Here is a 13713-nt window from a genome sequence, read left to right on the forward strand (position 1 = left end):
TGCTGTTCTGATCCCAGAGGACACCATCCCTGGCTGTGCTCCATTGCCATCAGCAGAGCTATTCAGACACCAGGCAGCCTTGAGCTGCAGTGCTCCTCAGCACTGGGAAGACATGAAGAGGTAGGTCAGTCACAGGCAGAAGGCACAATAGCTAGCAAATAGCTATTTAATGTACTTAGGAACTGTAGTAAGACAAACAGCACTCTCAGAAATCAATATTTTATTGAGGAAAAAATGAACAGCAGGCAACTGAATTTTAACAGACACCAACAGAACCCACACAAACACCAAAGAAGAGGAAAGGGCACTGGAGTGAGGCATGCATGTGACCCAGCAGCACTTGCCTCAGTAAGAACTTCAGAGTTAAGAAAGATGTACAGGAACAAGAAGAATTAGTGCTCCAGTGGGGATTAGGGTAAGGAGATCCTCATACCTTGCTTCTCATCATCTGCTGGGAGAGGATGTAAGTTCACAGCACATCCCTTCCTCCTTTCCCCATAACCTCCGCTCTGCCCGAGGCTAAAGCTGCACTAATAAAAACAGCAGAGCTGCAGTAAACTGTCCGGCCTCGTTACTTACACCTCAGCAGCATGCTCCCAGCATTACCAACACGCTGCCTCTCCCAGAGCTGCCTGCTCACACAGCGCTGGGAACACATCCTCAAGCACTGTGTGTCCACAGTGAGTATTTCCTCAATGGGACTGGATGGATTTTGTAGTCATCACCTTTAGTTCACCCTTTAATTTAAAGTGTTTACAATGCTTTGGAAAAGCAAGCCCATCAACACACCAAGCCTGGCCCTGGTCTTGAGGTCAACCAGGACTTTCGCCTTGTTATACTTACTGGAACAAAAGGCTATATCAATGTTGTAAACTAGTTGCTGCCATCAGCTTGCCTACTCAGGCTGATTCCACATCTGTAGTTCAATCTGCAAGAACTTCCCTGCACACACACACACAGAATTGGACCTCAGCTCAGGGATGGCGCCCTGCCCCAACCAGCTCCACTGCTCAGCCCATACACCTGCATGAACTCAGGCTGCAGGGAGGGATGGGAGGACACAAAACACAGGTCACATTTTGAAACAGCACGAGGCACACAGGAAACATTATGTGGTGTTTTGAGAACAGCACTCTCATCCAAAGTAAAGGCTTCTGTTTAGCTACAGGAGAAGTGTCAAGTAAATCATTCTGTCCTCGCTGGATGTGCTAGTGCTGCTTTCCACTACATCAGACAGGAAGAAAAAAAAAAAAAGACCAACACAGATGATTCTTTTTTTCTGCCTCTTAATGCAATTAGAAGTTTTCCTTTTAAGGGAACATGTACATTTACACTTGTCATTATGAATGGAGGACATCTGATATAGCCTTGTGTAATTACTCCTGTCCACTGTAGTCCAAGGCATTGACTTTAACCTTACTCAAGTTCAAATTCTAAGAAAAGAAAACATCCTGTCTTTTTAACTGTGTCTGTCTAAGCACAGTGACAGCCAACTATCTCCACCACAGCCTTGTTCTGGGTCTCTGCCTTCCAGCATTGCTCACACTTGACAGCCTGTCAGTCCGAAGCTACACAGAGATCCTATTCTCAGGATCTACCACTGCACTCAGCAATCTGAACTACAAGTAGAGTTGCAATGGGGGTAGAAACAACAACTCTCTCTGATGGATTTTTAACCTTCCATCCAGTTCTCCTCCAAAATTACCAGAAGTACAGACTTCTCTCCTCAGGCTCAAGTCATGTGTTGTTGGGGCCACATACAACAAAGTTTTCTTCCTCCTTTCAAAAACAGGAAGAGATTTCAACACGATGCAAGTTTACTATCATTTTCATGCCCCAGAAGACTCAAGAAAAAGCACCTGGTACTTTTTGTTTTAGAACTCAGCTGCTTCCCAATTCCAAACAGCAAAACAAGCTGTGTGTGCAAAGCCAGCAAGCAGCTCATTGGATTCTTACTGTAAGAGTAGAACTCCAGAAGAAACTAGTTTGATTAGAAGACATTTGTGTAAGTTATTACATTTCCTCTCCTTCCATCTTCACTTGAAAGTTATCTGATGACACCTTCCCCAAAAAGCAGCACATCAGCAGGGCAGCTCCACCCTTTCCTCTTCATTACCACCACAAGGTTTGATGCAGCAGGTCACACACAGAGCATCTCAGCTGCTTCCTTCATTGTTCTACCCTTCCAAAAGGGAACCAAGAGCTCACAGGGGTCCGTTTACCAAAAGGCAGAGTTCTGCGATTGATGCAGCACAGTTTGTCACAACTACAATTGCTCCTAGGCTCTGAGAATTACAAGCCCGTAGCTGGGCATCTAATTTAAGAAGGAATGAATTAATGAGTTTTACCAAAAGCTTTCCAGTCACCATTCTAATTTGTACCCTAAGTCAGCAGCAGGACACTCCAAGGGGCTTTCTCTGCTCCCGGTCCCTCTGTCACATCCCAACACAGCACCTTGCTGCCACTCAGGCCTTACAGCCAGAGTGAACTCCACAGGAAGAGGCCTGGGCCTTCTGGACAGCTGAATGCAGCCATCACAAATCACACAGCAGTCCTGCAGTGCAAGAGAGCAGGCAGGCCCAGTGCAGGATGCACCGAGCGCTGCTTCCACTTCCATTCATCCCAGCCCCAACCCCCAGCTCTAACAATTGCAGTACAGTGCTGGGCTCCCAAGGAGGCAGAAATTGAAAACACGTTTCCATTGAAGCACAGCTTGAATTTCATGAATTCCATTACTCTCAACTTTCTCAGCATTTCCTGGAGTGAATACTGTAAAACAGGGGAGAAAGGGTTTGAGGAGCAGGGCAGGGAAGCAGCCTCACCCCATCCCCCTACAGCAGCCAGAGAGGGGTGCAGGGGCACTGTCAGCACACAGCAACAGGAGGAAGGGCTGCTCCTAGAATGAAGGACACAAGGAAGGGATAGTTCAACATAAGCTTAGAGGAAGGAAAGCAACACACCACAAAACTGCCAGAGGCCTCGGGAACAGTAAAAGTCATCTGTTATGAGTGCTCAAACAACAGAGCTGCAGGCTGAGCCCAGATGCAAAGAGCAACAATTGCAGCAATGAGAAGGGAAGGCACACTGTGGTCCCAGTGCTCTCAGCAGCCACAGCCAGCCTCACTGGGAGCTTGGGAGCACTGTGAGGCTGCAGGAGAACCCACCCCAAACAGCAAGCCTAATGCACAGCGAGGTCCTGCTCTGCCCATCAATCTGCCTATGGACACTAAAAAATTATAACTGCCAGAAACAACAGGCAGCACTGAGCAACAAGTATTTTTTTTTTCTTCCACATGCACAACTATAACCCAATTGACCTTGGGATTACTCAAGCTGGCTAATTAACACCCGACAGATAGCTCTGCTACCATTACCCATACCCAGACCCCCTTCCTCTCCCACAGCCCGCCATTATCTGAGGGGCATTACATCATCTGCCAGAGCCCTCTTGTAACAGACACCATTATGCAACTCAAGTGCCTCCATTTGGGTTTTGGAGTTATTTTGAATTTCAGTGTTGAATAGCAGGCTTGTTTAAATTCACCGCATGAACAGCGGCGTTTTATAGACTGAAAAGGGTGCCCATGCACAGACACCAGCACTGGCATAACAACACATCTGAATGTGGTGCACATTTGTGAAACATCCATTCTCCACATGCCAGAGTCTCCCCATCCAGGAATAAGCCCGGCATTGTCAGGACTGATCAGCACTATCTTTCATCCCTAATTTTACACTGCAAAGGACTTTGGTGCATATGCACGTGTGGCACTGTTATGGGACTGACCAGGCAGAGCCAGCCCATAGCATTCTAAGCAAGGAAACGCCAATCTGAGCTGCAGCTCCAGGATGAGGGGCAGCTCCTTCCCCTGCTTGGTTGCAGGGTTGCTCTCACCACTGGAGTAAAATATGCTTCCTTGCTCAAATGATAACTCCAAGAAGCCTGGCACAGCTACATCTGCCAGAACTAACAAGCCCAGGGCCATGGAAAAGCAAAAGTTGTTCTAAATGTTACCATCATTTCCAAGTGCACAGAGAAGGGAAGCAATATAAGTATCAGGACTGAGTTACATCAACCTCCCTACCTACACATGCTAACCTTTCCCCCCCCTCCTCTGCTCTTTTGGCAAGAGAATAACAGCCCTGCAGCCCCAAGCACACACAAATGACTGCTTTACAGGAGCACGCACATTTGTGGCTAACCAAAGATCCCATGATGTTGAAAAAACTACAAGTTGATCACCACCAGAAACCTAAAGAAAAAAAGCTTGAGATTAAAGACTTTACAGTATGAAAGTGTGCTGAGTTTGGCTTTTATATTATAAACATATGTATTTATATAGGATAAGACAAGGAAAGAGGAGAAAGCATCAGCAGCACCCTGCCCGCACAGTGACTATTTGCTGGGTACCTGCTGACCCCCTCACAGTGCAGCTAAGGCTCTCTCTCAGTTGGGAATACATGTAACCAATTCCTGGTCTCTCACTGCAGTCATGCAACAAGTTTTCTCAGCCACTTTTTTTAGGCTGTCATCTGAGTGCATCTCCAGGACAGCAAGTCTTGCATGACCTCAATCTTCCTCCGAGATTCGTTCACCTGCCTTGCTAATCATCATCTCCAGTGAACAGGCAGCAGGATGGCACACCGAGCAGCAGACAGCCTTGCTCAGAAGGCAGCAGTTATGGGGTGTTTAATTATTTGAGACAACCCTCCAGCACATCAGTACGTCTCCAAGTATTTTAAGCCTTATCCATGTCTCAAGAGCACAAGCTGGTTTAAAAAGTTCAGTTCAGAAGCCGATCCTGGTATGTTTCAAGGTTACTCAAGCCCTGTCCGAATCTCAAAGAAATTCCCAGACACCACGGCCCTTCCCCCAGCGATGGGAACCTCGCTCAGCTGAAACCAAGCCAAGTTCTCCTACCCACTCAAGGGGAATGGGAAATCTCAGTGTAGCTGGTAGAAAGCTTACTGCTAAAAGACAAAACAGAGACCAGAGGAGAGCTGACAGTCATCAGGAGCTTAGTTATAAGAGCTTTGCACCACTAAGTGTGCAGGTGAGTGGGAACTAGCAGGAAAGAGGTGTAAAATTAGCCTTGTCCTGGAAGAGAGAGCAGGAAAATATAAGTGAAAAAGGGGAAGAAAAAAAAAAAAAAAAAAAGGAAAGAGATGCCAGAGGTCTGGAGATGCCCATCCTTCAGCTGACCAAAGATGCTGCATCAAGAAACACAGTGTGACAAAGGCACCAAATCTTCGTCTGACTCATTCTCAATTGACAGATTTTTGTTTACAGGTTCAAAAATAAATTTAATCCAAAATACAAGTGAGAGAGATAAAGAAGAGTTGTGCGCAGCTCCCTTAATCCACATTCAAAGCCTTGGGATTAAGACAGAGGAAAGCACCTGACTTCCACCCTTAATCTCCAGCCATGCCTAATGAGATATGTTCTGGGTGAGAACTTCTCACTTTCCCTAATAATGAAAAATAAGCAGCAATAAATTCCACACCAACATCTGCTTGAATCATTGCTTGTTTTACTGGATGAACATTCAAACAAAGGCTTTTTGTTAACTGGAAGAGCATGGATTCTGCTCCCCTCAAAAAAAAAAAAAAAAGAAAAGGCATTAAGAATCAAGGAGAAGAAAAAAAAAAAAAAGATCAAGTGAACTATTTGATTTCCATGGTCCTTTCTGCAGAACACCAGTGGTCGGGCTTTGTATCTAGACACCAAAAAGAAGCTTCCTAAGCAGCTGCATCATTTCGGTGGCAAACTATTTCAGACAACCTCATCTGCATTTCCTGTTTCTGCTTACTCTGTTTTGAAAGCAAAGGCAAAATTGTAAGTTCTTGAGCAGTACTTGCTGCAAGCCAACAGACACCTGTGTGCACACAAGTGTAACACACCTCCAGCTCTCAGAGGAGGTGGATGCAGCACCTAAGATTGACATTGTTTGTGCTTCAGACCTGATCAGGAGACACAGGTCTCATAGAAAGAAAAAAAAACAACAAGATTTTCAACAGAACAACTGGTTTCAGTTGTGCCAAGGTGCCAGCAAGGTGCCAGCAGCTGCTCACTGTGTGAGCAGAGCATTGGTTTAGCACTGGTTCCACTGGTGCAGCTGAGAGCAGCATGATGCTGCCCAAGCCAGGCACAGCATAAGGATTTCCTTGCACTGGAAAGTTCAGCAGGGCTGGCAACATCTTCTCTGCATAGGATTAATACTTTCAGGATTCTACACGTACACAGCAAAGAGTTTCCACTTCTGCACACCCTGATCTCTTTCCTTCACAATGCATTCCACATTTCCCCGAGCCATCCTTTACCTCTGTGCATACTTAGGTTTGCTAAAACCATACGTTTAGAAATGTTGCTCTCTGACCACAGTGCAGCAATCCACAGTCAGGGTTTCCAGAAACTGTGAGCCCTCAGGAGACCATCTGAAAACGTAGCAGCACAGCATGGGTCAGCAAAAAAGTACGGCTGCAGACAGAAAGCTGGCAGAGGTTGACTTCGTTCCCTGTCTGTATACCATATGCTGCTGTGCAACTGGATGTATGGTATACAGAAACCCTTCTGTGCCTTACTTCAGTAAATCAACCATCAAAAACTGTCTCAATTCCACATTTCTCGGCCAGCCATTGTGCTGCAGTTCCCTCAGATCAAACAGACTGGAGTGGGGCTGATGTGTGAGCACACGGTTACTCATGCAACCAACGCTGATGAGAAAAGGGAAGCAGGGATTTACCATTAGTTCTTCAAAATCTGAAAGCAACTTCAGCATAATTAGAAAACATTGGATTCTGCTAACCAGGGTCACCTAACCTTTCTGAAAGTGTGAAGAAACGAATGCTGCAGCGGGATGCTGATCAGGCTTTGGAAGAGGTCCAGCTGTTCCCAAATGCAGCCTTCAGCCTGACCCCCTTCAGAAAGGCCCATTACCCGTTGACTGGGAGCCAACTAGACAAGAACACGTCATCCAGTTTGACTAAGACACATGTTCCCAATTTACAGAAAGACTCTTGGTTTCAGCATTGAAATAAGATGCCAGTACAGTAGAGGAAGTTCTAAAACAATCTCTCTAATCCAAGTTTTTTGGCAGTTCAGGCTTCACCGTGGTTCCCCAGCCAAGAAATACTTCCAAAGAACGACATTAGCTGTTATGTGCAGGGAAACAGCCTCACAGAGCCAGCGAGTACCTGACAGAATTAATTCCGTGCTGAACTCTTGCCTACACGTTGAAACACACATGGATGAGTTTGCAAGCCAACAAAAGGCAGCACCCTTGGGTTTACATAGCCCTTCACGCTGCTGGGTCCCCCAGCACATATATATCAGGGGATAAAAACATACTACTGCATCACAGCACCGAGCAGTGCATACAAAGAACCTCCTGGGTGACAGTATCAGATAGACCATCTCAAAACCACGGACTGGAGCACAGCCCTGTTCTTATCTTTGATACCTTCAGCATGGCTGTGCTTCTGAACTGGTGGGAATCCGTCATCCAGGCTTTTTCCCCATGCACATTCAGCTGCCCCTGCACCTACTGTCTGTGCGCAACAGAAGCGGCACTGCTGGGATGCAAGGAAAGAACTTCAAAGATACGCTGGAGGGTTTTGCTCTCCTCTAGCCTGCTTCACACAGAGCCCACATTTACACAGATTCAGGTCAACTTCACCATTTTGCAGCAGTTAAGAAGAGCAGAAGTACAGGTACTCCACAGCTCAGCTTCTTGCAGCCTCTTTTCCTCTTAGAATCATAGAATCACAAGGTTGGAACGGCCCTTCCTAGTCCAACTAGTCCAAGTCTAGTCCAACTGTCCTTCCATTGCTACCACAAGCCACTAAGCCATATCTAGTCTGTCTTCACTGTTTATAGAGCACTTCTCAGCTCACAGCGAGACATAAGAGCTACAGAGAAGCATTCCAGGTTCCTTTCCTGCTGGTACCAAAGGCCCCACCTCAAACAACTATCCCTACATCCACTGTGCACCTTCCAGCACGTGACCTCCGCAGTACCTTAACCAACTCTCAGAAATAAAGTGAATTCAATGCTGTACAATAAAGCACAAGCAACAGATTAAGTTAGTGACACCAGCAGTCTAAGGAACATCTTCATTTTCCAGTCGAGTTAATCAGAAAGTGGACAGTACTGCTGCAATGGCCATTATCTGTTCAGCAGCAAAAGGCACAGAAACCAGAATTGTCAGAGGGAACACAGGCTGTGCTCCATTTTTACATTCCCTTCACTCCAGAGTTTGTGACTCACTACACAATGAAAAGGCTTTGCAGAGCACTGCAGTATGACTCAGATGAGAATACAGCCAGAACAAAACTGTTCATATCAAGATATCTTCAATCCCAGTGACTCACGGGAGGGCAGGAACTAGAGAGATGAGCTGCTGTGTAGGGATGGCTCTATGGAGCAGCACATGAAGGTAGGGATGGGATCACCAGCACATCAACCCCAGATGTGAGGGATCACAGCTCACCCTGGGCTGAAGCTCACCTCCCTTCCCCTGAGTGGGGAAGATGCCCTCAGACTGTTGAGAGGGAAGCCAATCGCCTGAAGGCCATGCATATACTGAAACAATTCAGTCCTGGTGGGAGGATTTGTTCTGCTGCTGCACGCAGTGTTCTAACCTAGCACAACATGATATGCAGTGGGAGAAGATAAGAAGTAAATAATACCAGGGGATGGCATTTCAAAGAGCAACTCAAGGTAAAGGAGGTACACGGTCAAAGCCCCCAGCTGCAGCAACCCCAGCCCTTGGGCAGCATCACCATAAGCACCCCTCAAGCTCTCAGACAAAAGAAGCCCCCTGGTTGGGGGGGCTGCCTCCAGATGGGCCAGTGCACAGCAGTGTACTGCTTTGTAGAACAGGGCTGTGTGGGACAGAGCAGCAGAACTGCTGTTAAGTCTGGGTCCTCGCAGATGTGCTCACCACCCGGAGTATCAGGAGACCTGGATTTCAAACACAGACAGTGTATGCTTATCTAAGAACTACATGCACTTCAGAGAGGTTTCAGGGGACAACAGCGTGTCTGCTGCTTCAGTGGAATAGAGGCTCAGGCATTACAGTAATCCCTGACAGGTAGAGGTTACACCCTGGTACATCTGTACCCTCCTCACCCACAGCACGTGGCACTCCAACAGGTGACAGGACAGCACCCACATCCAAGTCACTGGATCTCATATTTTGTTCAAATGGTGACAGATATCAAAATTCAAAGGCTACATCACAACACGAGCACAGAGAGGGTGGGCTTTCGCTAAGAAGATCCAAAAGGAAACAGTACTTTATAAAAGAAGCAATGTTTTCCCTCTCTCATGACTGGGAAATCTCCTCCTGAGAACCAGAAAGGACACACTGCTTCCTTCCTCGCATGGAATCAGAATGAGAATGGATAAGGTGACCTGCTGTATGCCTAATTTATTGACAGCGGTCCAACTACTCTATGGCTTGAAGTCATGGAAACTTGAAGGTATTTTCAGTTTAGCAAAGGTAATCCTTCCTTACTGCAGCCGGGGACGCTCTGTCCTTTCCCATCCCCATACGCTCCCAGCGAGCATCCCCCAGTGACCTCACACACTGTGGGCACTGACAGCTCACATGCCCTCAGAACGAGGGCATCAACCACAAACAGAGTAGAAAACAAATACAAGCACAAACTGGGCCAACTCATGAGTCCTTCAGAGAAGAAGAGAGCTATAGACAGGATTTAAATCAAGAAGTGGACTGCCTTATTTTCAGGATTTTGTATGATTCCGCCTCCATAACATGACAGGTTCCTAAAGAGAAGGGAAACTATGCCAGCACTGGCTGCAAGCAGAGCAAGGGATGCAAATTCATAATAAAGCAAATGGAAAAAGCCAGAATTCAGAACAATTTGAAGCATGAGAGAGCACTCAGCATTACAGTTCCCATTCCCGGATTAAGCTGTCCTGTTTCACTGCCTTAGAATTAATCTATGTGGCTACAAACTCCAGTGCCAACTCGCAGCAGCGCGGTTATATAAGCACTGATAACAGTGCCTGCATTGCTGGAGCAGTCGGCCATCCTCCCCAGCCCTGAAATCAGCGAAGCTGCTATTCACATCGTGCTCCCAGAGACAGACCCCGCAGTAATCCAGATGCTTGGGCTGGGATTTGATAAGACATTTTCTTTCGAGCTGATGTTCAGACTGAAAAGGCCATTGGCTGCTATGTGAGGAGTCCTGAACAGCATGGCAGGAAGGGCAGCACTGCACTACACAGAGGAGGAGGAGGAGAGAGCAGAAGTCTGAATGTGATTACAGTAAAATTATCTGAGCAACGAACACAACCGCAAAGCGCTGCAAGGAGCGTTTTGGGCCATCTAGGTGAAATCCACACACCTGCAGGGCACCCAAAGGTCACACAGCACAGCTGGCTGTGAGCTCTGAGCTCACACAGCACACGCAGCCCCCCGGCCTAGAGGGGGCACGGGGCACAGCGGGCTGCCTGCGGCCCACGGCCCTACGTGGCCATATTGAGCCCCTCGGTCACGGGAACCACAGCAAGTTCACGCAACGAAGTCCCAAATGCTCCAGCCGGGTCAGCGTTCCGCTCCGGTCGTTGGTTTAAAGACGTTTCTCAGCATCCACACATCGCCCCCTCGTTCCGCACCGGCATCACCCCCCAAAGCCGCGCTCCCGCCTCGCACCGATCGCCGCGCTTGCCGCAGCACCGCCCGCACCTTCACGGCCGGAGCCTTTTTCCCGCAGCAGCGGCTGCGGCTCCAGGACGGCACGAGTCCGCTCCAAAAGCAAAATGGTGCAGCCGACCGATCCCGGCGGCCGCGGCTCCGAGAGGCGGCTCGGAGATGACAACAGAGCGCGCGGCTCCGCGATCATCGCAACCACGCGGCCAACCGAGCGGCACCGAACCCTCGGGCGAGTCCGACCCGGCGGCCCCGGGGCACGGAACGCACCCGGGCGGGGAGGACAGGGAACGAGACGGGACGGAGGGGACGCGGCCCCTCCTCGGCACCGCGCTCGGACCGCCGCGCTCACCTGCTGGTACTCGGCGTCGTCCGGGCGGAAGTCGGCGGCGGTGAGCTCCCAGCGCAGGCTGAGATGCGGCAGGCGGTGCAGCAGGCTCACCCACCAGGGCGGCGAGTAGCTGACGCCCGCCATGCCCGCCTCGCCTGCCTCATTCACCCCGAGCCGCCGGCCTCGGAGCGCTCCGGGCTGCCGGCTCCTCGCCTCACCTGCGGCCCCGCATGGCCGGCTCCCCCGCCTCCCTCTTCCCCTCCCGCCGCGCCGCTCGCTCCCTCTTTGTTCGCCGAGAGGCTCCGCCGCCCCCGCGCCTGGCGCCGCCCGCCCGCTCCCATTGGCGCCGCCGCGCTCCGCCCAGCCTCCGGCGGAGGGGAGCGGCCCCCCCGTGCGGGGCTGCGGGTGCGGGGCGGGCCCACCTGCCGGGCCCGGCTGAGGAGAGGCGCTCCGACGCGGAGCTCCCCCCGCTGACCCCGCGCACTGCGGTCCCGCGGCAGAGGGACGCGCGGATTCGGACCTTCGGGCAGCGCCGCGCTCCGCCGAGCGGGGAGGTGCTGAGCTGAGGGCTCGGCGTGCCTCCGCACCGGGCGTTTGTGCAGCGTGCTTCGACGTTGGCGTCCTGAGCGTCCAAACACGAGCGTGTTCTCCCTTTTTCCAAAAACGGACGGGAATTTTCAGCCCCGAGGTGTCTAGAGGCTCCTCATGCGGTTTCCTAGCACGCCCCATCACACCGAGCTCACCGCGGTGCACAATTCAGACACAGGTTTGGCCTCGCAGCCCCCAACACAAAAGTGGCACTGCTTCAGTAACTCGCAAGATGTGGACCTGTGGGTCACCGAGCTGACAGCTCCGAGCCCCACAGTGCGGCATTACCACCACTGTAAGAGTTCTTGACCGGGGCAGGATTTTCAAATGGGTGTTGTTAATAAGTGAAATCTTACCGCTCACAAAGAGCACCAGGTCCCACATCTGAGCTCACAGCGCTGTGTGCACAAGTATGAGATACACAGGGGTACAAGATGGAGCACCTCCACTCCTCCGGCCTTCTGCAGCAGGACAGCAGAACAACAGCACATTTTCTGTTCTTTTTTTTTTTTTTTTTTCCTTTTTCACAGTGTCTGCCAAGATGAGGGAATTATTTTATGGTCTGCAATATCTCACCCCCAGTTCAAACGACCCTAAGACAAGGAGCTGAGACCACCATGAGATCTCTGGGTCAGCCACCGATGCCACAGTTTAAGCAGTTCAGTGTTAAAGTGCTTTGGGGTGGAATCTGTGCTGCAGATGTTGCTGCTGCCAGGGGGCTCTGGATGGAAACTCCCCATCAGGCCATGCATCCAAGTGCCTTTGTGAGCCATGTGATGGACGTGGAATAAAAGCAGATGCAATAGCCATTCAACACGGAGATCCCATTTGACACTGCTGATGTAAATCAAACTGAACGAAATGTTTCGGGACGAATTGCAGAGAAAGCTGGATGCCATTAACAGGGGTGTCAGCAGCAGCGGCAGGATGAGGCCCTGCATGGGGTGGGGGTAAGCAGGGATGGGAGCCACCTCGCAGCACCCCCTGCATGTCCCTCACTGCCATTCATTGCAGAGGCAGCTGGATTACATTAGAGCAGAATGAGGACTGGGGAGAAACAGGAGCATCAACAGTTTTAATTTCTATCCCACAATTATTGATAATGATGTGGGAAAATCTAAAAATAAATTTGGCAAACTGGGAGTAAAAGACAAAGGAAGAATCCAACTCTGGCCATGCTCTGCATGGTGGGGCACAGCAGCCTGCTGTACCACGTCAGGAAGCGCTGCTTGCCTTTCTTAGATGTCTCCTATCTCTCATTTGATGCCATTCAGGCAATCCTTGATTACATGACAACACACCACGTAGCAAGGCTCCCATGATTCCAGCAGCCTTTTCCCTCCCAGCACAAATAGGTACTCTCTTGTTTTGCCAAAGCAAAATGGATAAATGAGGCACAGCTGTGACAGACCAGAAACAAGAGCTAACAGCAAGTCACCCTTGCACAGAAAACAGTTCTACAATCAACCAAAGCAAACTGCAAATGTCAGCTTGCTAAATGGTAACCCTGCTGCAAAGTGACCCAAAGAGCCACATCGGTGTTTGCTAACTTGCTTTGGCAGCGGCTCTGCTAACGAATCTCTGGATAAAATACACAGATGTGTTCAAAATTAAAGGCAATGAAGATAGAAGGATGGACAAAACCAGCAATATGGCCCCCAGCTGCCCCTGAGGCCACAGTCTGAGAAAATATTCATAGAAAATATCTCTTTTTCACTCCTCAAAAGCTCCTGACTTCAGATGCTCCTCCCTGTGCAACCGGAGTGCCTTTAGCAACAACCATCCCACACCCATGGCTCTTTTTATTCACTCCGTGATGAGGTAATGCCAATTTTAATATACCACGAAGCTAGGAACCTCCTGACTGGCAGCCCTGGCACGTGTTAGGAAAGCCTTTAGCCAACAATAATGGATTTAAAAGTGCCAGAGCCAGCAGGTGGATGGGTAGGCCTTTGTGGGTGCTAACAAATAGCCACAAGTGGGGCCTACATAAAACATTAGACAAATGAAAGAAATGGCACGAAAAGGTTAATTCTGTCATTCCCAGCCCTGAGGCAGTGCTCTCCTTCCCTCATCTTCTACCAGTGTGAGATCCAGGGAAATGGGTGGGAGATA

General features: G+C 49.5%; 1 protein-coding gene across 4 annotated transcripts in view; it reads right to left on the reverse strand.

Moving 5' to 3' along the window:
* TTYH3 (tweety family member 3) overlaps positions 1–11300 on the reverse strand; it is a 71122-nt gene extending 59822 nt beyond the window's left edge. For 3 of the 4 annotated variants that reach the window (XR_014886716.1, XM_085237114.1, XM_085237112.1), the window contains exon 1: positions 11032–11300. Coding sequence is in view for 3 of the 4 variants with exons in the window: in XM_085237114.1 (XP_085093240.1) it covers positions 11032–11154 (123 nt within the window). In the remaining variant the exon portion in view is untranslated. The remainder of the gene's footprint in view (positions 1–11031) is intronic. The other variant, XM_085237113.1, reaches the window with a different exon arrangement.
* Positions 11301–13713: the final 2413 nt, after the last annotated feature.

This window comes from Meleagris gallopavo, chromosome 16, assembly GCF_905368555.1.
Source record: "Meleagris gallopavo chromosome 16, MGAL_WU_HG_1.1, whole genome shotgun sequence".
Taxonomy (NCBI): domain Eukaryota; kingdom Metazoa; phylum Chordata; class Aves; order Galliformes; family Phasianidae; genus Meleagris; species Meleagris gallopavo.